The 26,700-nt window shown below is 42.2% G+C and overlaps 4 protein-coding genes across 5 annotated transcripts in view; 2 read left to right on the top strand and 2 right to left on the bottom strand.

The window, feature by feature from the left end:
• The window catches only part of CCDC88A (coiled-coil domain containing 88A), an 81,284-nt gene extending 79,229 nt beyond the window's left edge, over positions 1-2,055 (top strand). Inside the window, exons 33-34 of one of the 2 annotated variants that reach the window (XM_074150263.1) lie at positions 1,095-1,194; positions 1,748-2,055. In XM_074150263.1, coding sequence (XP_074006364.1) covers positions 1,095-1,159 — 65 coding nt within the window. In that variant the 3' untranslated portion in view covers positions 1,160-1,194; positions 1,748-2,055. Of the gene's footprint in view, positions 1-1,094; positions 1,195-1,747 lie in introns of those variants that run through there. The other variant, XM_074150264.1, reaches the window with a different exon arrangement.
• Positions 2,056-7,951: 5,896 nt separating this feature from the next.
• Positions 7,952-9,511, bottom strand: LOC141466872 (prolyl-tRNA synthetase associated domain-containing protein 1-like). The gene is made up of 2 exons (XM_074150982.1): positions 9,374-9,511; positions 7,952-8,686 (listed from the first exon to the last, which is right to left on the bottom strand). The coding sequence occupies exons 1-2, from the start codon at positions 9,506-9,508 to the stop codon at positions 8,249-8,251; spliced, it is 573 nt and encodes a 190-aa protein (XP_074007083.1). The 5' UTR covers positions 9,509-9,511; the 3' UTR covers positions 7,952-8,248.
• A 3,130-nt stretch (positions 9,512-12,641) lies between these two features.
• On the top strand, positions 12,642-23,848 carry MTIF2 (mitochondrial translational initiation factor 2). Its single transcript, XM_074150241.1, has 14 exons — positions 12,642-13,375; positions 13,555-13,786; positions 14,289-14,394; positions 15,683-15,854; positions 16,317-16,477; positions 16,903-17,079; positions 17,610-17,749; positions 18,968-19,092; positions 19,837-20,041; positions 20,889-21,141; positions 21,719-21,859; positions 22,704-22,868; positions 23,035-23,175; positions 23,591-23,848. The coding sequence occupies exons 2-14, from the start codon at positions 13,562-13,564 to the stop codon at positions 23,758-23,760; spliced, it is 2,181 nt and encodes a 726-aa protein (XP_074006342.1). The 5' UTR covers positions 12,642-13,375; positions 13,555-13,561; the 3' UTR covers positions 23,761-23,848.
• A 564-nt stretch (positions 23,849-24,412) lies between these two features.
• Positions 24,413-26,492, bottom strand: RPS27A (ribosomal protein S27a). The gene is made up of 5 exons (XM_074150390.1): positions 26,309-26,492; positions 25,881-25,935; positions 25,653-25,738; positions 24,907-25,038; positions 24,413-24,609 (listed from the first exon to the last, which is right to left on the bottom strand). The coding sequence occupies exons 1-5, from the start codon at positions 26,354-26,356 to the stop codon at positions 24,460-24,462; spliced, it is 471 nt and encodes a 156-aa protein (XP_074006491.1). The 5' UTR covers positions 26,357-26,492; the 3' UTR covers positions 24,413-24,459.
• Positions 26,493-26,700: the final 208 nt, after the last annotated feature.

Raw genomic sequence — 26,700 nt, 5'->3', positions numbered from 1 at the left:
ATAAGTGAGTGTTAGCGTCTTTGAGTACTAGTGTCTCAGGTCCTCTATGGGACTTTAGACTAACCTTGTCTGGCTCAAGCTACTATTCTGTATTATTTTATAAATTTGTAATGAATTACATGTCAGTTCTGAGGATAATAACTTTTTGTGCTCCTGTTTTTGCTCTGTTGAGTTCAGCTGCACCAGTGAGAGCATGCTTCTAGAGACTTTTTAATGTCTCTGAAAAATAAATTGTGAACATTTGTTCATTATATATGAAAGAAAACAAATGTTTTCATGTACAGCAGGATTATTTTTTCCTCCACCTTTTTGATCTTTGTGCTTTAACAATACACACATTGTAGGTATCTCTTTTGGGCTATGCTCAACTAGTGGAAGGACCTGTGAAATTGCTTTCAGACCCAATCACTACTGCTCCTCCACCATTCAAATGGCTGACTGTAAAACACACGGTGCGCTTGCTCGGTCCTTGATTCTTGCTGCCTTTAAAAACTGTGTTAGGACTTTGCATGGTAATTATAAACACTAAATATGTGAGTGCTGACCAAAAAAGGTTTTGTTGTTCGGGCTCAATAATTTGCTTGCAGTTAAAGATTTGCTCAATGCTTTGCTTTAAGTGGATAGTACATTAAGATGCTGCATTTTGCACGTTCAGGCTGTTGCATGCAAAGATAATTTTCTGTTTTGCAGATTGAATGTGAACATTTCTGCCAATGTGTAGCAAGTAAAAAAAATGCAAAGATGAGTTTCTTTCTCTGCTAGGTTCAGTTAGTCTTGGTTACATCTTATTATTTGTTTTTCTTTTCATACAGGCAGAAATTTAGGGTTAGTGTATCTAAAAGTTAAGTATATCTTACTGTGGCTTTGAAATAATACCTGGTTATTCTAAATGCTAAGATGAATTTTAATGAGTGTAGTTGAGTAGACATTTCCAGTGAGTTTCTTCTATCCCTCTCCCCTGTCCTTTCCTCTAAAAAAAAATTGTTTATGTATCCTTTTGCTCTACTAATAAGTAGAATATATTTTAATGCATGAGGGTTTTTTTTCATGTCCTGATAAACACAATGAATAACATTAAATGCTTTTCTCTGCAGATGTGGAAGCTATCCCAGAAAGCAGAAATTCAAAAAGCAGGTCTAGGGAGCAACAAAGCTCCTAATTCTATTACCCACTACATGAGATGTGGGCCAAGTGGTGAGTTTCCTGCCCAAAATGTAAATGAGATTAATTTCATTTACAACAAACTAACAGCATTACATATAAGAACAAGTGCACATTGCATTAACCAGATGTGAATACTGCTTGCTTAACTGACTTCTATCTTGCTTATTAGTTAAGGCAGAACAGGTTGTTTTACAGCAGTTATTTTGCCTGTGTAGGCAGGGAACGTCGTCCCATTTAGCCTTTTGCCTGTAAAAAATTACATTTATTTTTCAAGTCTCTTGAAGAAGAAAGTTTAAAGAAATCACATTAAGAAGTAATACTGAAGTCAGTTCTCAGAAAGGGACAGATGAATCTAAAAGAATAGTTTAACAAAACATATAAAGTATTTTATCCTATAAGGAAACTGCCTTTTTATAAAGCTTGTCTTTGGCATTCTGTCCTTCTTTTGACTTCATTAAAACATCTTTGATGCATGCTATTACTGGCTGTTAGTTCTGTTAGTGACTTAACTCTGTATTTTATACTTCTGCACTTTAAGCTTTTCTTATGTTCTTTTCTCTTTCTACCTTTCAACTGAACACAGAGAGAAAAGTGTCCTTCAGTATCTCAGTATGAAGCCTTTATATCTGAAGTAACAAGACAGCGACTGTAGGAGTCATTAATAAAATTTAAGGGAATTTTTTACATTCTTCGTGACTAGAGCAGGCAAGAAATAAAAACCTACCTACCTTCCTTCCTTCCTTGAATCAAGGAGCTCTACTGGAGTCTACTGCCGAAAATTTGTAGATGGTCTTAGGAATTATTGCACATTGCACTGTTAAGATCTGCTGAATAAAGGACAGTTCTCATCTCCCTAAGGACCAAGAATTTTAAGGTCTCAAGAATTACTCCAGGAAAAAAAAAATACTTCTTTCATCTTCTGTTTATGAATTTAGCCACTGATTTGCTTAAGCTTCTGCTAATAATTAGCCAAAAACCCCCTTAACTAGCAGTTTATATTTACTTCTGTAAATCTAAAATAAATGCTGTAGTATTTTGTTGAAATTGACTGTATATACAGATACAAAAACCTCACAGCTTACTGGCACTTCACTGCCTTATTTGGTTAGCATAATCTGCATGAAATTGCTCTTTAAAAAGTTTATGCTGATTTTTGTTGCATACTGCAGGAGAAAAATTTGTTTACATATTTGAAAAAGTTCGATAACTAACAAAAGTGGGAGTCATGGGATAATCGTATTATATAGAAATTGTTTGTCATTTGTGTTTTTCACATTCCCGAGTTATTCTGCATATATGTGTTCAGATGTTTCTGACAGGAAATTGTCAGGTATGATTTTTCTATAACTTTTATTTTAATATAAGGCTGTTTCCAACAAATGGCATTTCCAGGATAAGACTGTCTGACGATGTTTCTGTATTGACTGTTTGGTTGATTGGGTTTTTTTTTTTTAGTTTGTCTTTTGACATGAGTGGATTGTGGCTTAGGAGGTTTCTTGATGGCAAAAAGAAATGTAAATAATATCATATGCATTTTACAATCAGTTCCCCTTAAAGGTTATCTTTTATTAGTAAGATACATTTTGTTCATTACTGATTTATATTAAAGTCAACAAATGTTATTGGTACATTCAGTGGTTGCATACATTTGTTGTCTGGAAAGCATTTGCAGAGAGCTCAAAGGAAGTGTACATGAATTTATAAGCAGATCCAAAACGAGTTACTGTAATCATATTGTATTACAAATCAGTCAGCACATTTGTATTCCTGTTCTAAAGGGTTAAGTTACCTGTGTAACCTTCCTAGTGTCCCGTCTCCCAACAGGCACGTACATAACTCTCACCTACAGCTCTCTCCATTCACATAAGTAAAGGCAAGCGTGAGGTGTCTGCAGAACCAGGGGCACAGGCTGTCTGTGGGGCAGAGCCGCCGCAACTCCCTCAGTGCAGGAGCAGCTGCTTTCCACAGGCTTATGGCTTTTATCAGGGTAAGGTCTCAAGCTGACAGGGACAGTTGGAATAGTCATTTTCTCACTGGAGAGAGAATGCAGTTCAACAGATTCAAAAGCACACTGGCAAGTCATTTTTTCGTTTTCCTGAAATTTTGTCAAAAAGGGGAAAAAAAGAGGGAAGTTCAGTAAGCTTTAGAAAGGGAAATTTTCTTGTGACTTCCTTCTGAAATACTTTTTATGATAAAATGTGCTAAAAGATCTAGATCTAAGTAGAATGTTTTGGGTTTACAGTATAAGCACTTGGTTCAGCCTAGGATTGTTTTCAGAGAATTTAAATGTTTTTGGGGTATTTTTCTTAAGTGAAAATACGGCCAATTTTGCAGCTCTCCACCATCTAGAATTCCCATTCTTCCTCTGAAGACATTTCTGGTATTTGATTAAAATCACTGGCTTATTTTGATAACCAACTCACGCTAGCATCTATTTCGGGTCCCTTAGTCTCTGTCAAGATTTTCACTGATTTCGGTGGAAGCGTGGTGATTTTTGCAGAGTATCAACATAGGTTAGCAATCCCAGGACTCATCTGAGTCCCCGCGCACTCCTGGAACCCAGCTCCACAGTGGTTTTGTAGGCAGCCTGAGCTCAGCTACATCTGGAACAGTTTCCCACACTTTAACAGATACTGTCATGTTTTTGAGAAGGATTCTGGACGTTCCAGGCTGTGCGGTGACAGCTACGAGATTGTCATCAGAGGGGTGGGTGGGATGGATGGCAGCGGCTGGAAGAGCTGCAGTGTGAGGGGGCCTGTACCCAGGTAATTTGTGTGGTCTTTACGGACTCAGAGCTCAGGGTGCAGCCGAGTTTCTCCCCAATACCAAGCGAGGCCGACAGAACCCCGATGTGCTCTAGGAGTCACTCTAAGCAATAAGAACCTGGAGTCGAGCCTGGTTTCTGTGCCATCCCTGTACTTGCAATCCAGGCAGAGCCATGGGGACTGAAGGAAGAGTTGCCTTTACAGAATTTTGTAGGCAGATGCAAAATCTGGAATGCCGGTAGCCCTTACTAAAGGCATAGCTGTTAGGAAAGAGAATTGAAATACCATAAACATTAGGAAAATTATATTTTCAAGGTCGTTTCAGGGTCTGATTGTGACTGGATTCTCCTAGCTCTCTTGGCAACAGAGGACCAATGCATTTTAAGCTATTAAACCCTAACCATTTAGTAGCGTTACTATTTTTAGAAGAACATGTGTCTTGAATTAACAGATTTAAACTGTAGTGCCAAATGCTGTTTGTATTCACAGAATTAGAGCAGTTGTGTGTGTTGAGGTAGATTCTCCGTGACCCTGGGAATCAGGCGAGAGTGGCGTATTGCCATGACGGCATGGCAGGCACTTCTCTGGGCACACCTAGCCTGCCCTCCCTGCATCTCCTGACTTTTTATTTATTAGCTCACCTCTTTTCTGTGTTCAGTAAGTTGTCCATGATTACCTGTCACAAGTTCTGCACTTGCTTTTTGCATATTATTATACCTTCTTAAAGCACCTGTGCAGTCACAGCCAGGGTGTAGTCACAAGCTTTACAGCTACTATCTAACTGATAACGTGTATTAGAAATGAACCCCCTCATCCAAAAAACGAAGCAAAGTTTCTGTGTATGAGAGAATCAGCAGGAGTTTGAGGACAGAATTCACCCAGCTCGGTCAGAGCCCAGCGTGGATCAGGTTTGTGTGCCAGAGTCCTGGCTAGTGCCCATCTGGGCCATTGTAACAGGATTTGACCCACTTCGTCTGTATCACTACTGAGGCTGGAGTGGGATTTTGGGTTCCATTTGCTAAATTAGCCAAAAGCAGCACCAGGGATATATTTACATTTCAGAGATTGGAATCTACTTCTCCCAGCAGTTTCTTTTGCAAAGAAGTTTCAGAGCCAAAGAGCAGTCAGGAGGGGCTCTGTGCTCTGATGATTTTTAGATTATTTTCTTTTTCCTTTTTTAATATTTCCGGTCTGTGCCCTTAAAATAAAAGCATAAATTTAATATGGGTGCCGCTTCACATTTTCTGAAACACGAACTCCTAGGGAAAGAACACAGCAGCCGTTGGAGAGCCTACGAGAGTGTACACACAGCTTTTTACTGCAAGAGTTGCCAAATCTGTCACTGCTAGTTCAAGATGACAAGAGGTTGTAGTACTATACAATGTATAATTTTTATTTACTTTTCTGATAGTCTGCTGAGATTTTAGTAACATTCCCAACACCTATTGTTTCTAAACTTTTTCCAAGACATGATGCAGCCTCAACAAAGGAGCTAATGTGTGTTTTTTAGAGTTAGGTGATAATGTTTATGTAAATAATGCTTTGATATTAATGAAACTGCCTTAAAGGAATGTACCTAGGTGTGAAACAAAACTTAAAAACTCTTATTTAAAACTGTAATTTCCTTTACATATTGATTTTTTTTTAACGTTTGCCATTGTATACATTTATTAATGATGTTATTAAAATGCCAAACCAAATAACTTTTATTCTTATTTTGTGTGTACATTTATACACACACTTCCTGGAACCTGCTGTTGCTGGCAGGATGTTGGTACTAAGTGATGGCGTTGTGGTCAGTTGGTGTTGTGTTCAATATTTCTTCAAGAAGGAAACCGATAAAACTGTAGCAGAATTTTTCTGGACAGTGTGTTGTTTGTTGTGTGGTGTTTATTTGTGTAGACCTGTGTAGCTTTTAACTATACACTATTTTGATATTATTTTTTACAAAAAGACACTAATTTCATAAGTAGATACAAAGAAGAATCATTATAGATCTGCCAAATGTAATATTTGAAGCTTTGATTTTGCTTGGTCATTATTTTTGTGAAGACGAGTCTCAGAATCTCTTCTGAGGACAAACACAGTACAGATTTTTAAGATTCATGAAGCATAGTAAACTGCTAATGTGCACATCTTTAAAACAATTTTTCACATTTAGAGCTTTCTGGATTTAAAAACCTTGACAAGTCAAATTTAATTTTTTCTTAAGTGATAAAGGATTTTAGGGTACCACAAAGAAGAAACCTTAAAGGGGAGAGGAAGAGGGAGTGGCAGGCAGAGGGTAGGATAAATTTTACTTGTAAAGACACGTAAGGCTGTATCTGAGTATCTAGCTAATTCAGTAATGCATTTGTCAATCCAGAGTTCAGTAACCCACCCAATATTCCCAAATACCAGATGTTCCTTTCAGTCTTTTATTTAATAACAAATACAAACTCACATGTATCTGGACATTTTTCTAGTGACTCTTCCTATTCATTCAACATTTTAAGGTCAATTCTTTCCCATTTGAGACAAGTGTCACTATAGGTGGGGTTGCTTTGGGTCCTTCTAAGGTGGAAGGGAGAATTTTAAACCATTGTATCGTGATGTAGTCTGTTGCTAACGTCACATCTCTGAGAACAGGTGCCAAATCCTTCAGAAATGAAGGAAACCATGGTAAGGATCATTGTGAACTAACTTGCCTTGCCCTAGAAGAGGCTTTTTCTTTCTATAGTCAATGGTAGTTGTTAATTCTGTAGAAGATTCCACTTTCTTAATAGAAGGAAAAAACCCACCCAACACACAACTGTTGATGTTCTCATAGAACTGTCTTGGCCATATAGAATGAAACTGAGTCAAATTGGCTCATTTTTGCCTTTTTTTTTTTTTTTTTTTTAAGTGTTTCCCTTTATCATTGTTAGTGTTGCATCCTTTAGCGTGACACATAGCAAATAGTCATCCAAGATCGCAAGCCCTTTTGTGTGTTTTTTCTTCACTCTTCTGTATTCTTTATTTCCATTGTCTCAACTTGTGTTCACACTGTTTGCTTGCCTTTAGGCATAGTTTGTACATGACATTTTTATTAGGCTGTGTTCAAAAGCCCTTTTCCCCATTGTCTTCAGATTTTGTCCCTCACTTTCACTACTCCCATTTCTGGGTTGTGTGTGGGTACTTGGCACAGCGCGCGTACTGGACTTCATGGAGTCTCTGCTGCTTCTGTCTTCAACACAAAATCTTTTTGAAGGGGGTTTTACTCATTTAGGCAGGAGAGGAGAAAGAGTTAGATTAGAAATTTAATGTTGAGAATGTCCTGTTCTTGTTCTTGTGATAGTACTAAATATATATTCTCTATTGAAAGCCAAATCAGCCTCCCCTCAACCTCTTAAACACACGCATGTTTGTACGTGCAGTCCCCTTCTCCTGAAGGGAGAAGCTCAAGCACAGCTACTCGTTGTACCATTCTTCCCATCGCTATAGGTGCTGGCTAAGGGTGTGGTGGAGCAGAGAAGATGCACATCCTCCGTGGGTTTGTGAATCTGTAGAAATTGTGCATTAAAGTTAATACAGTTCCAGGTTTTATTAACTTTCCTCCTAGGTGTCAGCAGGACGTACCACACCTGGTCAGGAACCCGCAGTGACGTTATTCCTTGGTGCTCTTCTGCCAGGAGGGAGGCAGGTACCGGGCTCACCCCCTGCCCTGCCTCGCGGGGAGGCGCTAGAGATGGGTCACACCTGTCCTCATGGGCCCATTACCAGAAGGCTTAATTATTTCGCAAAAGGAGGATACTGTGAAAGTGAAAATGCAACTAAAAACCTAGACAATCAAATGTGTTTTCTGTAGGGTAGCTAAGTTGGGTTTTTTTCTAGGTAAAAATAATAAAGCAACGTGTAGTAGGGGAAAAATGGGTACAGGTGCACAATTTAGACATCTCTGTCCTGTATGTATTGACAAATATTTTATAACTTTTAAGTTAACTTGTTATTTCTTAATTATGTTAAGTTTGAACCTTCAAGGCCAGTACCACACATGGAAAGTTCCAGTTTTATCCATTTTATTAATAAACAATATAACTTTATTCAAATAATGCCTTTTCTACTTCTGATTACTTAATGGTAGATTGCAAACATGTCTTGTCTTTTTAAGACTATTCTGTTAAACTTTTAATAACCCAAAGACAGTATTTTTTGTGTCACCAGATCATACAATATAAACTTAACACAATTGAAAAAATAAAGGAGTAAGCTTTCCACTCCCCCAAATTTTATTTGTAATGAGACTTTCACCAGTTTTGCTCTACAAAATCTATGCCTAGTAATAGAAAAGTAAACTTTGTCTACTGAGTGTCTTCATCAAAATGTACAATGATGGGATCGTGGCCTGTTGACCTCACGAACTTCAAAAAGTCGTCGGGGCTTAAGCCCATGGTTGCAGAATTTGTCATTGGATGAAAATACACCTTTTCGTGGCCACCTTCTAGAAAGCCAGCATCCAGCACAAACCTCACATCTCCCTGGTCACAGAAGAGGGCTAGGGGTGTCGCACAGCCCTGGCCCACTTTTAGCTTTTCCAGCATGGCGTTTTCATCAGCAAATCTTAGGTTTCCACTTCCAACACCCAGTTTTTTGGCAAGATCATTTAAATTGACTTGCCTGTTGTGCAGAACAGTCACCAGCCAGAACCCTTTCTTCTTTTTGTCTTTAAGAAACAGGTTTTTACTGTGACCTCCTTTCATATGTTGGACATGGGGCATCATTTCTTCAACAGTGAACACCTGGAAAATATGATCGGGGTAGCATGAAACTTTTTCCCATTAGACTTTTAGTTGTGTCCTGGCAGGTATCTTTTATTAAATACTTAAATATTTTTTAAAGTATTTATTAAATACTTTTATTAAATCCCCAAATGTTACACTCAGCCTCAAAACTGTACCCTTTTATGAAGACGTTTTAAAGGAACACAAATAAAAAGTGACGTATGGCTCCTGCCCATTTTCCGAATAGTTTCTGTTGCAAGAATATTGCACTTTAAAAATGCAGAAAGGCAGCCCTGATAGCAGTCCTTTTTGCAGATCTACCCCAAGCAGACTGGAATGGTGCGGTGCGTGCACTTTTCACTGAGAGTGAAAGGAAGTTTGGAAAGCATCCTAGACACCGGTGACTTTGTGGTGAAGAAGTGGATGGGCCACAGCTCCTGAAACTGCCGAGGAACTGAGGGGGGAAAGGGGAATCTGGGGGACAGAGGGCGAACGGCCCAAAAGAACCCAAAAATATTTTGTCGGGCCCAGCGTCTGCAGGTCCAACAGAGAAATCCCATATTGATAAATAAGGCCTAAAACTGCCCTGTAGCCTCTTCTGCCCTGTTGGGTGCGTAGGATTTTATTTCCGGATTTAAGGAGGACCCGGAGGATGCCGAGAGAGAGCGCGGCCGCTGCCGCCCGCTCGGCGGGGGCGGCCCCTACCTCGGGGTGCTCGGCGGTGACCGCGGCGATGCCCAGGTCCCGCAGCCGCTGCTCCAGCGCCTCCCGCAGCTCCGGCGCCGCCGCCATCGCCCTCTCGCCGGTGCGGAGCCGGGTGAGGGGCGGGAGCGCCGCCATCGCCGCCCCTTCCGCCGGGCAGCGCCGCGAGGGGGAGACCGGCCCCTGAAGGAGGTCGGTGGGCGGTTTGTGGGCTGTACGCGGAATACGTCTGCAGTAAGTTCCGATAAGGAAAATAAACCCCCCAAAGCTTCAGGGCTGGGCACGTTCCGTGTTTCTTAAGGCGACGTGTCTCTTTCCGCGTCAAACAGCCACGAGAGCAGCGCGTGGCTTTGACATACACCGGGTTTTCACGTCCAGCCTGAAGTACGCTCGTTCGGTTTCAAAACAGGTATATGTTCAATGTATACCTATTACATTTTTGGTACACGTGCTTACTGTAATTTCAGGTGCTAGCTTGTTGCCTACCTGCAGTTTTGCTAAAAACGTTGCTGCCGAGGAAGGAAGTTAAGACAAATTCCAAGCTAGAAAAATCAAGGTGAACTCTTTAGTTAATGATACACACTAAAAAACGAGAACTGCGTAATCAAATGTTTGGGTTTTTTTAAAGGCAACCAATAATGGCCAAGAATTGCGACTAAGGGACAGCACCAAGCATTAACAGCCACATCGTTAAGCAGAAAATGTTCCAACAGCCCAAACCATCGTCCTGACCTGTGATGTCAGAAATTACTTGTTTTCAGTTTGCCCTTCAGAAGAGCAAGCAACCTGTAATAAAGCTTTAAATTAAACCAGTATGAATCCGTGGTGAGGAGACGGCCGGGTTTAACGCGGTCCCACGCCAGCTCCCAGAGCCTTGCAGCAGAGCGCGGGGAGGTTTCCGGGCAGCATCCAACAGAAGATCAACTCAAAAAGCAGATTTGCAGCAAACTCTGGTGACTGTTTTGCATGCTACATTTATCTTTCAACCTCTGATATTTAAGCTTTTTTAGTACGATTTATTTTTGAGATTATTTTTCCTGTGGAGAAACCCTTGAGGGCGCTGTGCGTTTTCAGGTATCAGTTAATACCGGGCACATTCCTCAGCAGATGGTGCCTTTGAAATACAGGACAGTTTTTTTTGGTCAATACTCGGCATAAATGACCAAATAAATACTTGCTGAAATGAGATACTGAGGGCAGCAAAACACATAGCTACTGCCTACTGCAAGCACGTGGGAAACCACCTGTGTGAAGTACCACGAGTCCCACGTTATAGGCAAAGCATGTCCAATACACAGCTCACACTTATGCAGAGGAAATTAGCGTTATTACTCGTTAACGTGCAGTTTGCAGCCACCTGATGGAGGTGGCTGTAGAAGCAGAGCTGTCCCAAGCAGGCCCCGAGGCTGGAGGGTGTCACTTGGGATTATCTCTAGGTTTTACAAACGGCATTGATGAGGGAACATTATGGATTTTTTTTTAAAACTACTTACAGAGCTTCCTCTTAGATTTTTTTTTTTTTTCCTAGCTCATGAAGTGATGAAGAGAGAGCTTTAAAACAATCAGCCATGTTAAAGCTTTAGATTGGAGCTGGGCGGGAGGACATTGCAAAGAAAAGCGACTATCACAGAATCACGGAATTGTCAGAGTTGGAAGGGACCTTCTAGAGATCATCTAGTCCAACTCCCCTGCCAAAACAGGACTGCCCAGAGCACATCACTCAGGACTGCATCCAGGCGGGTCTTGAAGATCTCCAGAGAAGGGGACTCCGCGACCTCCCTGGGCAGCCTGTTCCAGGGCTCTGTCACCCTCACCATAAACAAGTTTTTCCTCATACTTAAATGGAACTTCCTATGTTCCAGTTTGTGCCCATTACCCCTCGTCCTATCACTGGGAACTACTGAAAAGAGTCCAGCTCCATCATCCTTCAACCCACCCTTTAGGTACTTTTAAACATAGATAAGGTCTCCCCTCAGCCTTCTCTTCTCCAGGCTAAAGAGCCCCAGCTTTTTGAGCCTTTCCTCCTAAGGGAGGTGCTCTAATCCCTCAGTCATCTTAGTTGCCCTACGTTGGACTCTCTCCAGTAGCTCCCTGTCTCTCTTGAACTGGGGAGCCCAGAACTGGATGCAGTATTCCAGTCGTGGCCTCACCAGTGCAGAGTAGAGGGGGAGAATGACCTCCCTCCACCTACTGGCCACACTCTTCCCTATGCAGCCCAGGATCCCATTGGCCCTCTTGGCGACAAGGGCCAATGGAAAGTTTGCTATCCACCAGGATTCCCAGATCCTTCTCCTCAGTAGTGCTTTGCAGAAGATCCATCCCTAACCTATATTGGTGCCTGGGGTTCTTCCTCCCCAGCTGCAGGACCCTACACTTGCCCTTGTTGAACCTCATTAGGTTCTTCTCTGCCCATCTGACTATCTCCTGTTAGGCAGGAGAAAACCAAATTCAAGTGTGCGTGTGTCTGTACAGATATACATATATATATATACACACACATATATTTAAAAGCTCCGAAGCCGCCGCCCCGCCCCGTGCGGGCACCTCCCGCCTCCTGTGAGGGGAGACCCCGCCCCCGCCGCCAACCGCTGGGTCGCGCGCGCCGCCGGCCGCCAGCGCGCCGGCGCTGTGGCCTCGCGCCTTCCCCCGCCCCCCGCGCCTGCGCAGAGAGCGGCCGGGCCGGCGCCAGGCAGGGAGGGCGAAGCGGGGAGGGCGAAGCGGGTGCGGGGCCCCCTCGGCGGGGCCTGTCAGGGCGGGGGGCGGTGGGGAAGGGCATGGCGGGCGCGCCGCGGCTGCGGGAGCTCGGCGGCCTCGCAGCAGTGTAGTCCCGCTCGCAACAGGATGAGGCGGTTTCTGAGGTGGCGTTGGCGTCCCCGGCGGGGGACGCCCGTTGTTTTGCGGTAGCGGCCACAAGGATGGGCAGTACGAGTCAGAGGGGTGCGCCCGTGCGGGCCCCCGGTGGAGTGGTCCTTTGCAGGAAGCAGCACGGGAATGTCTCCTTTGCCGGTGGCAGCCTCGCGTGGATTTCTCCTCTGTGGGCTTCTCCGGCCTCGCCTGGCCCTTACGTCCGCTTTCCGTGCGCGCAGCGTCCCGTAGCGGCTGAGGGGTCCTTGGCTTTACCGATTCCGCCCCTTTTAAAGTTGTCTGTAGTAGTAGTAGTAGTTGGTTTTGGTTGGTTAGTTTGTCCTCTGCTCGCTTCCTGCAGGTGTCCGGATAGAGGAGAGTTTTTAAAGGGACCGCAGGCATTCTGAGAGGAACTGATAGCGTTTCAGTCATTCGGAGATGGTACAAAGCCACCTGTGAGAGAAGTCGTAGGAGGTACAGGGAATGGCATCGCTGAGCAGAAGGACAAAATAAGCAGCTTTGAACAAGGAGAAGAGTTCGAATAGGAGACTTTTGTACTGGATAGTTAGCAAAAATGACTCAAAGTTAAGATGGTTTAAACAAGATGTGGGATGATCTGACAGAAGCGTCTTGGAAAGCTTATTTGCTAAGCCAGGGCTTAGCCTCAGAGGACGTCGCTGTCCATGTGTCAACACTGGTATTACTACAGTGCTGCAGTCTTTTAGTGGTAGTATATGCTCATGTAAGTGAAGGTGGTGAGACACTGGAACAGGTTGCCCAGAGAAGCTGTGGATGCCCCATCCCTGGAAGTGTTCAAGGCCAGGCTGGATGGGGCTTTGAGCAACCTGGTCTAGTGGGAGGTGTCCCTGCCCATGGCAGGGGGGTTGGAACTCGATGATCTTTAAGGTCCCTTCCAACTCTAACCATTCTATGATTCTAGGTGGCGTTTTGCAAGTGTGTTTTACTGGCTTAGAGAGGTAGGTTGCACCTGGATAACTCTATCAGTATAGCATGAGAAGTGCAAATATCTCTCCTTTTCTAGGTAGCATCCAAGAACTGGAAATGGGGACTTCAGAAGTTTGTATTAAAGATCAGTGGAGATAGGTGAAAGATTTGTAGGCTGTGGCAATCTGTGTGACTGCAGTGGGACAGTGAAGAAAGGTGAAGCACTTCAGGAAGCTGAAAAACTGGAACAGTTACTATATAGTTCAGTTTCTTCAGCATTAAAAAGCCTGTTTTGAAACAATAACATTTGTGCCTTGTGTTCATGTCTGCATTATCATATGAAAGAGTATCTTCCAGCTTTGAGACTGATTTCAATGTGTCCTTTGTGTTTTCAGTGAGGAAATGAATCGAGGGTTGATACTAAAGTTTGAAAAACTGGTGCAGTTACGTGGTGCTCGCCGGCAGCTGTGTACTCTCTCCTGCAGAAGAGTTAACAGAACACAATGGAAGCCTGTGCAGTCATCTGCACATCCCGTGTGGTCTGTTCTTCTGTATCCGCAGTTCTGGCAAAAAGACAAATTAATCAGTATTGCCTTATTGCAACACAGACATCTAGCTACAAAGGAGGTAATTAACAAAATCCAATAATCTCTGGTTTTCTGTGAATTTCAAAGTACAAGAGCTCAATTTGAGCATTTTAATTACAAAAAAAAAAGAGCTTTATTAATGAATATAGAGAAATTGTTATAAATTTAATAGACAAAATGTACTTAATGTATGACTGCATTGTGACTTCCTCTCAAATATTGACTTAAAGCGCTTATACCAGCAGCGTCATGAGTCTTGCAGGGGCAGGAGGAAATTATCACAAACAAAAATGAAAATTATTTTGTTGATTTTTTCCCCTTGTTTTGAACAATTAAAAATGAAAAAAGATTTAGTATGCTATACATTTTAAATATCCAGTATGATGTGTTAAATTTTTCACTTATTGTAATTCATTAGTGTTGTAGTTAAAAAATGTGTTTACATCCTATGGCTTGAGACCATTGTCTTTTTAATGTTGTTTCTATTATTTCTTAGTTTATGCCAGCTATGTGTTCCTATATACGTGTCTAATTCCATGTAGGAGACAAAAAAGAAGAAAAAGAAGGTACCACTGACAAAAGGTGAAGTGGAAATAAGGCAGAAGATGACTGTTGAGGAACTTGCACGGGCTATGGATAAAGACATAGGTGAGAGCCTGCTCTGTTGTTTGAGGTTGAATGAAACAAGACAGTTGAAATCTGTCATCCCACTACCATGAGCGGTAAAGGCAAAGATGTCTATGATGGCACTAGTTAGTGGTTGCTAATCTCTCCCTTAGCAAGGTAGATTGTAACCGTACCAAAGAAAATGTTGGTAGACACAATGACAGACTAAAGAGAAAAAAAGTTGGGCCGTCCAAATTACCAGGTAAGACACTTCAGTGGGAGGAAGCTAGGACTCCCTTCTGTCTCCAGCAGTAAGGCTTCAGATCCGTGTCGGCTGCACTTTATGACTGTGTTCCCCAAGTGCTAAATTATTCTGGAAGGAAAAAAGTTGCACCTTGGTTTGTTGAAGCTGGACCTCAGTGGCTAAAGAGAGAAGGCGCAAAAGAGCTTCAGCCCATAATCCAACCCTGACATACTCAGCTGGGAGCAGGAATCTTGAATTCAGGAGCAATATGTATTTCATTAAAGCAGTCATTTAATTAACTGTGATCGAGCAGAACTTGTCTGGAAACACATGTGATTGCCCTAACAGCTGGGTTACAGAAGGAAGCTTGTGCTTTTAATCCCATGAGCCATCCCTGGTTGTATAGTGGCTGAGCTTGACCAGTCTTCAGGGGTGTTTTAGGGGGGTTGTTAGCATGTTTTGACTGTTGACATATGAAGTAATTTCATACGTGTATAACACCCATGTCCAATCTCTTTTTATCCAGCTGGGTGCTTTTTCTGGCAAGCTTCCCTCTCAGCAATGAGGAGAGAAGCAGAAAAGTCTGTCATGTCTTGCATTGTCATGTCTGTAGGTTTCTGAGGGAGATTTGTAACGATGCTTAGGTCAACATGTAGCAATTTTTGACTACTGCAGTATGTTGTGTGTTTCTACTACCAAAAAAAAGTGTCGTACGAACCGACTTACCAAGGTTCCTTCCTTCTTGAATCACTTCTTAGGTATTTGGGTTTAGATGAGTTCCTTCATAAGTTTTCTTAATGGGAAAGTAAGCTATGAAAAACCAAGTGAAAAGTAAGATGTAGCGTCTAATGAGGCAGTCATTTTCAGTAAACATTTCTGAATCCAGTTCTCTGCAAATACGTAGCGTAACAGGAACTTTTAGATAAATCTAACTGAAGCAAAAATGCTTGGTGAATAAAACATTAGCACAATATAAACTGGTAATGAAAAAGTCTTAAGCTGTATGAAGTGTGGAGGTTTTGGTTTTTTTTATGTCCCACGTGTTTTTGTGGCTACAATTGTTAAATGCCATTATCTTTTCTTCAGATCATATTTATGAAGCGCTGCTATACACAGACATTGACCTTGACTCACTAGAACCAGATTCCATCTTATATGAAGACCATATCAAGCTAGTTGTTAAAAAATCAGGAATGAAGTATAAATCGGCAAAACTGAAAGAGGAAAAAGAAAGAGAAAACACAGATGCTGTGAAAAGGTAAGCTGTGAACTGTTCTTTTTGGCTGTTTTTATCCTGCTTGTTTCTGCAAGTGTTTTTCGTATACTGTATTTTCTTTGTCCTGATGTTATGTCGTTAATACCTGATATAGTTACAATCTGATAATATTTAAAGGGTAAGGTTTACGATTTTGATTTCTTTGGCCATAAAACTGATACTCCTATTTGATTTGGTTTAGGTGAACTTTTTCTATGCTGGTTTCTGAAGAAAAGCTAGTTCTTCTTTGATGTACTGAATTGCTGTATTAACTGATGCAGCAGTAAAACTAACAGGGCTAATGGTGCGGTGTAGGTTGGATTTGCGATTGCAGTGGGGAGAATCTGGGCTCACCTGTTCATCACTGGGTTCTGGTAAATGCTTCTTCGTTAGCTATAATGGGCATGCATGTCACTCAGTGAACTTTTTTGGTATTTCCAAAACACGTTTTGGTTTTAATTGTAGGCCTCCTGCAGACCCAGCGGTACTAACCCCACGGCCCCCAGTTGTTACTATCTTGGGCCACGTTGATCATGGGAAAACAACCTTACTTGACAGTCTACGCAAAACTCAAGTGGCATCAATGGAAGCAGGAGGCATCACGCAACACATTGGTGCTTTTCTTGGTATGACCCAAGTGTACGTGCTGTGTGTATTGAACAGTTTACTCTCTGTCTTATGTAATGGGCTGAGTTGCTGCCAGTTTATTGGAGAAAAATGTTACAATATAAACAGTTCATATGAAAGCAGAGAAATAGGAAATCATAATTTGTGATAAATGCCTTAACTATGTGGATGGAACTTTAAGTGGATTGTCTGCGCAGTTGAAATTATATTTAAATTGTTTTGGATTATGAATGATCCCAACACACTCTTTCTTTCCTGAGGAGTTAAAAGCAGCTTTGAGTTCCATGCCAACCGTTGTGTCTTTCAAAAACATGTCATTACTATTAAAAAAAGTTCTTAAAGGACTGATGCTTGATTTATAATAGGTCAAATAAAGCTATGTGAAATGTTGATTTTAAAATGTACCATGTACGTTTGTTCACAGTGCATTTGCCTTCTGGGGAAAAGATAACTTTTCTTGATACTCCTGGACATGCAGCTTTTTCAGCCATGCGAGCAAGAGGTACCCACGTTACTGACATCGTCATACTGGTTGTAGCAGCAGAAGATGGAGTTATGCAACAAACTATAGAATCCATTCAACATGCTAAAAATGCAGGAGGTATGGTGTTTAACTTGTTAATATTACATTTGGAAGTGAGTGGCAAGCCCAGTACACAAAGTTAATATACAAGGCATGTGTTACTACACTGTTCAAATAACGAGCGCTTTGCAAATGTTTATTGACCTCAAAAGAAACTCCTTGAACTGGAATCCACAGAACTTAGGAAGTAATTGTTGTAGTCACATTTCTTCTCCCTTGGGAATGTATTTGAAAATATACTGAATGTTGCAGTAGTACATAAAGGTAATTAAAATACTAATATTTTGCAGGACTTGCAGTTTTGTGAGAAAAGCACTTGTAGGTGTGTGTGTGTGGGCTTATTGCTGTTTTTTTATTCCCTTCCCTACTGGGATAACTCTTCCAGCTTACTCGTGGTAGCTCAGATCTGGATGGCTGTTCGATAGGCACCAAGTGAGATGATTTGTTCAAGGTGGTCATAACTTGCTCTCACCTTTTATTGCAGTTGTGCTAGTAGCAGCAAGTTTTGGTTAGGTTGGTAATGAGGGTTTTTTTTGTTCTCTTTTTAGTTCCTCTTATTCTTGCAATTAATAAATGTGACAAACCTGAAGCAGATCCTGAAAGAGTAAAGAAGGAATTGCTGGCTCACGACGTGGTCTGTGAAGAGTTTGGAGGTGATGTTCAAGCTGTAAATATTTCTGCACTCAAGGTAAAGCTTTGGTGGAAAAAAATGATGGTCTTCATGGACGTCTAATATGTGCATACAGCTGCATTTTTATTTGGCAACTGGAAAATAAAATGCTTATCTTCCTGGTATTTGACACCTTACCATAAGCTAAGTGCTGCTGGCTCTCACTAGAATTATTTGAAACATATTCCTATGGTATTTTGAAGCTCAGACCTTCAGGGAGCAATAATACCTCATTTTTCTTCTGGAAATTTAGTGGATATTTCATCCTAATTGCTGTTTCTTCATATATTTGCTCATTGTATGAAATTGGTGCAAAATCAAGGTTGGAGATAATGCTATATGCATGAAGAGAAAAATTCAAACAAGGGTAAATAAATAGTTTCCTAACACATGGCTAATCGCAGGAACATAGGTCAGTAGTGGTCTTACAGGATTTACCATCTTATCCTTGCGAACAATTGATAGCTAAAAACTGAACTAAAATCTGAACTTCAGTTTTGTGGTGGCTAAAGCAGCTTTGTCCAAACTGATGCAGCAGTATCTTAGCCTTATTGCTGTTTTTCTAAATTTCCTAAAATTTCAGACAAGTTCAAGACCTTTTGAAGTCATCCCCTTACACTTTAAAATAGGCACACATAAAAATGGGTTCTCCATTTACCTCTGTAGCAAATATTGTGTCCCTGTAGATCCTGTTGTTGTCTTGTAGATCTGTATCTGCTGACTGATAGCTAGCTTGTTATAACTATTCTCAAAAATAAAATGTAATTAGAACAAAGGGAAAAAAACCCCAAAAAACCAGACCAACAGTTTTGTCTCATTGTCCGGGAGTCTTCACTCCAAGTGTCACCAAGTTTCAATTTGGCTGTTTAGGTGTTTTGTTTGGGGTATTTTTTTTTTAAATTTGCATTCCTAATATACTTGTAAGAGAATATTGCAGGGTCTTTTTCTGCATACTTAACTCAGATGCTATGAACAGAGAAGCAAGGGAACTGTCATTCCTAATGTTCTGTGCGTTCTGGACTGGCTGTGCAGCAGTCTAATTAAGAGTTCATTACTTTAGTGACTTCTTGCCTTGAAGGCAAAGGGATCTGCGCTGCTGGACTGTATTGCATTGTTAGAAGTTACGAATTAAATGGGGGAATTTGGCAGTAAGATTTCAACTTCTGATCTTACTTTATTTGGGTACTTCCTTTATTCTATATATATTTTTGTGTGTGTGTGTATGGTTTTATACAGGGTGAAAACCTGATGGTTTTAGCAGAAGCAACGGTTGCTTTAGCGGAGATGTTGGAACTGAAGGCGGATTCCACCGGTCTGGTAGAGGGGACCATAATTGAGTCTCGCAAAGACAAAGGGAAAGGGTAGGTAACCTGTTGCCTTTACAGCTTTAATGAAGCAATTTGTAACAACACAGAGATACTGTTCAGGTGGTTTGTACCTCATATTTATGTTTAAAGTTGAACTTTGTTGTTGTTGGTAAATACAACTGTTGTAACAGTTTCTTTGCAGTGTTTGTAACTAAAGGATTGGAGTGTTACTGTCCAGCTTGATAGCCAGAAAAAGAACTGATAGGGCAAAATTCATCATATCACTGAAATAAAATCCTGTAAGCACAGGAAGTAGTTTAAAATGCTAGAACGGATGTGCTTTTTAAAATGCCATTAAAAAGTAGGAATGATGAAGTTGACAGTCATAATACATATATAGTTTTTGGCAAATTGTGTGTAACATGACCTTTTATTCTTTAAAATATTCTAATCCTTTTGCAGGTTCTCTGTAAACAAGGTGTGTTTGCTCTCTTTAAAAATCAACTGAATTCTAGAAAGTTGGGATTTGGGCTTATTTTGCAGCGGGGTGTCAATGTGTTAAATCAGTCTGTTGCTGATTTCACAAATGCCAACTTTTGTATTGATCTGCAGAAATGAAAAGAGTATGGGACAGGTTTGGGGCTTTTTGCAAGTCACTTTAAAATTTTATTAGCACTCTAATAAAATGTGCCACAGGAATGTTCTGCTTTGTGTTTGCTAACCTACACTAACTGTGAAAACGGGGAGAAGAGTCACTTTAATTTTTTCTGTTATTTTTTTTCTTCTGCTCTTCACTAGTCCAGTTACCACAGCCATCATCCAAAGAGGAACTCTGAGAAAAGGCTCTGTTCTGGTTGCAGGGAAGACCTGGGCAAAAGTGCGTTTCATGTTTGATGAGAATGGCAAAGCTGTAGATGCAGCCTCTCCAGGTATCCCAGTGGAAATCATGGGCTGGAAGGAAGTCCCTTCAGCAGGAGATGAAATCCTTGAAGTAGAATCTGAGGTATGGGAGGAATTCTTTAATGGAAAACTTATATTCAGTAAGGTGGATGGGAAGAAACTGAGTAAAAAAACGAGTGATAGCTTTCATTCTAAATAACCTGGATAATCTGATGAAAGATGAAGGCCGAGCATGGGTGTTAAGAGACCTGAGCTAGGTGTTCTGTAAGAGGGATGAGGATTTTTATATTGCCTCTTTATTTCCCACTGCCCCCACCTCTCTCCTGCTGGACTTCTCATCTCTGTGCATCCAGAGTAACCTCCCTTACAATCACACGAAGAAAGCAGGCTGCCTCTGGAATGAAAGATGAGTCACCTTTGGTTTCTGCTTTTGCTTCTCGTGGTCATCCTGCCTTCCTCCAGGCTTTGATTGCAGTGACTGCAGTCCTCAGTGGCTTCTGTTGATATGTTCTAACATGTTCCCTTTCTAAAGGCACAGAAGACTTCTTTTATATGATCGCACTATCATCCTACCTGGAGAACAATCCAGTACTTATTGATATCAGTGTTTTAATTTTAGAATGAGAGAACAAGTTTCTGACAAAATAATATGCATAAAATATAGCTTGAAATAGGTGTGGTGAGAACTGGACAAATATTACATGAAAGAATGAACAATAATTTACTCTTCTGCAATGCAGAGATACCATAAAAATCAACCTTGAGTCATGCTGTTATCCCAGGGAGGAAGCTATTGTGCTCATTCTCTGCCATCCTTTTGGTGAAATCTGTTAAATGTGAATGAATATGAAAGAGCCTGTAGACAAGGTGCAAAAGGATGAAACTGCATTAGTGTGGAGGTTTCCAGTGCAATGCTTTGAAAGGTAATGTTTCTGTCTCTTTCTGCCCAGCAAAGGGCGCATGAAGTTGTGGCTTGGAGAACCTATGTGGAACAACAGGAGAAGATGAAAAGGGATGTGGAAGTTATTGAAGCAAGGCAAAAGGAGCACAGGATGGAATATGAGAAGAAGCAACAGAAGCTGGCCCATCTGACCTGGAGACAGAGGAAGGCGGTGCTGTATAAGGCCAATAAGCATCTAATGTTTTTAAAGCCAAAAGAGAGAACAGAGATGGACAAAAATGTGCTATCGGTAATCGTTAAAGGTGATGTCCTGTTCTGGTTTTGCGCTTCTCAAATGCTCAATCTGAAGCATAGCTCTAAGCTGTTAACAAAATTTCTGTTACCGGAAGTTTGGTCAGTTTAAAACTGAGCAGATTCTTGAACTTTCTTGAAGTTCTCCCAGTAAGAGGAGGGGCTTCAGAAAGCAGCCAGTGGTCAGAAGAATGTGCTTTCAGCAGGGCCAGAGCAACAGGAAAATGTAGGAGCCAACCCCCCTTACCCAGGAACTCCTGAGTAAAACCCATACAAGTGCCTCTCTATATATAAATTAAGAAAAGAAAAAAACAAAATGCAAGCTTTATGAGTGGCAGTGCTGCTTCAGCAAAATGGAGGACAAGAACAATTATGTATTGGTTAAAGTAGGACAGGAGGAACTTGATTTAGTCATCACATTTAGTGATATATGTTAGATGTGTTTTAACACACTACTGAAAATATAGTATGAATGACAGATGTCGGAAGACTTTATGTTGCATAGTGTGGAGTTGTCATTCCATTAGTTTTGCTTCAGTGTTTCTTTGCCATGTACAAAGTCAGCAGCGCTTCCATTTGTACGCGCAGGTGACGTGGATGGATCCATTGAAGCTATTCTGAACATTCTGGACAGCTATGATGCTGATGACGAGTGTAAATTGGATATCATCCATTTCGGAATGGGAGATATCAGTGAAACTGATATAAATCTTGCTGAAGCGTTTAATGGTGAGTGTGTTTAAAAATCAATTTACACTTAGTATGAACTCTTTATTGAAATGGGTAGGTCTCATTCTAGTTTTGTTTTTTCAGTAATTAGCAGCATCAATAAGGTAAATGTATGCGTATGTTAAAAATGTCTAATATCAAATGGTAGTGCAGGCGGGGAAGGCTAGCAATCTCATGAAAATAGAAGGACTCTGACAAGCTGTTGCCAGTCGCTGAATTGTTAAGGTTAAACTCTGACTCTTGGCTCAGGTTTCTTTACGATGCTCAAACAGGGCAAAGCTAGAAAAGTAGATGACAGAAGAATTTCCTTTTGCTCAGGGAGGCGGTTGGAAGAACCGTGTCAGTACGTGTTCCTGTTTGTACCTCGGAATTCTCACCTGCTGGCAAGGGTGGGGTGTCGTTGGACCTGCCATAGTCCACAGTTGGATGGGAATGATTTAGAGTTCACTTCCCGCTTAACTTGGACAACAAAGCTGTTTGTCCAGCCCAAAATGGGAGGTCCCTGTCCCTGTACTTAAGCTGTGGTGAGCTGTGTGTAAGCATTAGTTTCTGCCTTGGTATCTCTGGTTCTGTCATCAGGGAGCTTTCTGTGAGGGCTATTCCGAGCCATTTGTTTTGATACAAGGTTAGTAGTGGTTGATGTGCAACAGGGGGAGAAGTAAATGGTCCCTCGTTAAAAGGGAAGTGACAGTAAAAGGTTGTTTCCTCTATTGCTGACTGCTAATTCTAACGTGCTGCAAGTCCAACATCATGGAATAGGCACAGCAGACGCTTTCACTTACTGTTTAGAGAGTGATCTCTTGTAGCCATCACTTGCCTGTTGTTTTATTTATCTATCAATCAGGTGTGGTATTTGGATTCAGTGTGAAAGCCAATGACAGTATTAAACAGCTGGCTGCTAAAAAGGGAATAAAAATTAAACTTCACAATATCATCTACAAACTTATTGAAGACTTGAAAGAGGAGCTAAATAGCAGACTGCCCCCATCTGTGGCAGAGAATACAATAGGTGAGTTTTCATTGACTGTTAATTTTTTTGCTTTGCAACGTGGCCTAAAGTTTATTTGCCAGTGAAGCCTTCCTATTGTATCAAATATGTGATACTCTGTAGCTTGCTTATATTTACTGCTGGTTTCTTATTCTCATGTACTTCATACTTTACTTTTTTCTTTTAGGGGAAGCTTCTGTTCTCAACATCTTCTCTGTAACAGTAGGAAAAAACAAAATTCCAGTAGCTGGATGCAGAGTACAGAAGGGGCTGCTAGACAAAAAAATGAAATTTAAGTTACTCCGTAATGGGGATGTTATTTGGAAAGGTGAGTGCCACAGAACGTGTATTTGCTATTTGCATTCAGTATTAGACACTGCTGGTTCCCTGTGAAGTTAGTGTAGAACGTACCCATCCAATTGCAGAGCAATTCCATATGCTATTTAGGATGTCTGGAGTCACTCCAACTAGAGAACTATAGCTGCAAAATGCCACTATATCGTTATACAGACCCTTCCCTCACCACCAACTCTGGCAGGGAAGCAGGAGTGTCACGGGATTTACCTGCTGAAAAGGACTGATGATGGCTTTCATGAGCTGCAAGTGCTCACAATCCCTACGTTTTCTTGCTCTCATCTTGTACTACAAGCCCAAAACATTAATTATGTAAAAAGGTCAAACCAAACCCTTCTATGCTGTGATGTCAGTGGGCACTCTTCCTTTGACACACTTTCTCTTTGTAGGATCTTTATCGTCACTGAAGCATCATAAAGATGATGTCCAGGTAATAAAAACCGGTATGGATTGTGGATTGAGTTTGGACAAGTATATAGAATTCAATATTGGAGATGAAATTATCTGTTATGAAGAAAAAGAAGTTCAACAGACAACTTCCTGGGATCCAGGATTTTAAAATACATTTGAATACGTTAACACTAAAGGACATGTATTATTCCTGGCTGGCCTTCAACTCTTAACATTAAATGAACTTTCAGAGAGTCACATGGCTTCTTTCTATCTGTTTAAATAATGATGTTCTGCTTTTAGATCTTGTCAAGCAACCAGCCTACCTCACTGGATAAACTGCAAAAATTAACTGCAAGCACTTCGAGTGTGTAAAACCATCATGGTATAAATATTTCTGATGATTATCTGTTAATTCCAAACTAGCTGAGCCATCTTTCTCCCCCAGTGCTGCTATACAGTTTTTCAGTACGCATTTTGATAGCAGGACTCTACTACCCTTTTCTCCAGCATTGACCCACATCAGACCTCTTGATCTCCTATTTTTCCGGATTAGAACTACTGTACTATATACTCCTCTCATGGTTAAAGACACCACTTCTAAGGTTAGCTAGAATGTTGGGGTTTTTTCCTCTGCCATGGCTATCCATTATCTCCTTTAAAGGAGACTTAACTAACCCAAAGCCATTCATCAATAGAAGCTGCTGCTTCAGTTCTGGAGTCAAAGTATTTCATCCTAGTTGGCAGGCAGCATCCAAAGTTTCATAAATTTCTCTTGCTTATCAGCAGAGATGAAATACAGTACCACAGGAAGCAGAAATAAATCCTTAAACCGTACAGGACTTCAGATTTTTATTGTCTAGTACATTTACTTGTCTTCTGGTTTATTGAAGCAGTATGTCAGACAGCACTTGCCACAATAGTGTCTGTCGAAGTGACTAGCCATGAAGACTCCTGCTCCACACTCCTCAGAGGGGCACTCCCGGCGCAGACGACTGATCTTGCCATTCTCATCCACCTGGGAAAGGCAAAGAAGCAACATCTTATATATATACTCACCACCTTTTAGCACTGATGATAATTTTGAGTATTTTTCTTTGGCGAGTAATTTTCTTGATGGTTACTACATCAAACTTCTTGAAGCAAAGTTTGGAAGTGCACAATTGAAACAGTCAGTTTCTCTTCTATTTTTACATGTGGGATACTCTCAAACAGAAGGACTTTTAAATATGCCAAGGTACATGCAGACTAGTTACTGGCTTCCTGGTAAGAGCTAAGTTTTCATCAAGTTTTGCCTAGAGTTAGTGCTACGTACCTTGTAGTACTTAAGCACTGCAAGCTTAACCTTCTTTCTCTTATGCTTGTTCTTCTTGGGAGTAGTATAAGACTTCTTCTTTCTTTTCTTGGCACCACCACGAAGTCTCAGCACAAGGTGAAGTGTTGATTCCTATTTGTAAAGCACATGAAATAGACTTAAAATACTTTCTCAAGGCAAGAGTAGCAGGCTTTTTATTTACAGAAAGTAGATATCAAGCTCCAGGCAACTGGGAAAGCTCTAAAAGGACTTTTTGCAAATGAACAGGCTCCAGAGACCAGTGGGCTGTTGCATCCCAAACCAGGAAAGGTTCAATTACTATAAAATCTGTTGTGACTATATTCCTCGGTTGCAACTGCAGAATAGTTTCATAATATAACTATGCCAAATTGACTATGTGTTGCTCCTCCTTTCTAGTGGCACTCACTGGCCTCACTGCCAAGTTAATCTGGCAGAAGCAAGCAGGGTATTTTCACATTAGCCCCCTAAAGCAGCTCACCACAGAGGGCCAGGGCTGACAGAAGGGAAGCACTGGAAGCAGAAGCTGTTATAAATGTTTTCTTCTGTCTGTAACTACAGACTGGGCTGCAGCAAGTGACACTTCTAGTCACAGCATCAGTCAGAAGTTCTAACCAACCCTAAATCAACCCATTTGGTTGAATCCATTTGAAGCATCTGGGCTCAGCAGCGAAGGTCTGTGGCAGCTCGTTGGCACAGCAATACCCTGTTTAGTGTTTCGTACTCACTTTTTGAATATTGTAGTCAGACAGCGTGCGTCCATCTTCTAGCTGCTTACCAGCAAAAATCAGTCGCTGCTGGTCAGGAGGAATGCCTAATGGTGACATAAATCAAGATTAAACGAGGAACGTGAACTGTGACAATCTATAATAAAAAAATAGGTTGCTGCACACAATCACATCTGCATAAAATATACATCAATCCAACAGGGAACAATAAATGCATCTTGACCTTACCTTCCTTATCCTGGATCTTAGCTTTTACATTTTCTATAGTATCAGAAGGCTCGACCTATCATGAAACAAAACGACGGGAGTCAAAACGCACTTCGCCTTTTCATTTGCCCAGTAAAGGCAGAAGCAGCGTGAGGAGCTTCCGACACACCGCCCGGCCCGGCCCGGCCGGCGGCAGGGCCGCCTTCCCCCGCGCATCCCGACGCTGCGGCGCACCCGGAGGCCCCGGCCCGGCGGCTGCCGCGCCTCGGCCCCGCACGGACAGCCCGAGGAGGGCGGGCGCGGCCCACCCCTGCCGCCGCGCCGGCCCAGCCCGCGGCGGGGCTCTTTCGCCGGCCTGCGCCGCCTCGGGGGTCGCGCCTCAGCGGGGGGAAGCCTTCGCGGGCAGCGCTTCCGCCTCCTCGGCGCCATGAGGGGGCCGCGGCGCTCACCTCGAGGGTGATGGTTTTCCCCGTGAGGGTCTTCACGAAGATCTGCATGGCGAGGCCGGCACCGGTGGGGGGAGGTGGCCAGGGCCCGGCGTGCGGAGCGAGGGCTCACCCCAACCTGCTGCTAGCGGAATGGCGGCGGCCCGAAAGAGCGCGGCGCCGGCCCGCACGGGGTTTCACCCGCGCCGGAGGAGGGGCGGGCGGCGCGGCGGGACTACGTTTCCCGGCGCGCCCCGCCGCCGCCGCCGCGCTGGGGCACGCTGGGAGCTGTAGTTCTGGCGCAGGGGCGCGGAGGGAGGGGGAACGGCGGCTCCCAGAGTGCAGCGCGGCGGGAGGGGGCGGGCTCCTCAGTCCGCCTCGCGGCTGAGGGAGGGCCTGGCGGCGGCGGCTTCCAG

Source organism: Numenius arquata, chromosome 7 (assembly GCF_964106895.1).
Source record: "Numenius arquata chromosome 7, bNumArq3.hap1.1, whole genome shotgun sequence".
Taxonomy (NCBI): Eukaryota; Metazoa; Chordata; class Aves; order Charadriiformes; family Scolopacidae; genus Numenius; species Numenius arquata.
This window is presented reverse-complemented; position numbering and strand designations above follow the sequence as displayed.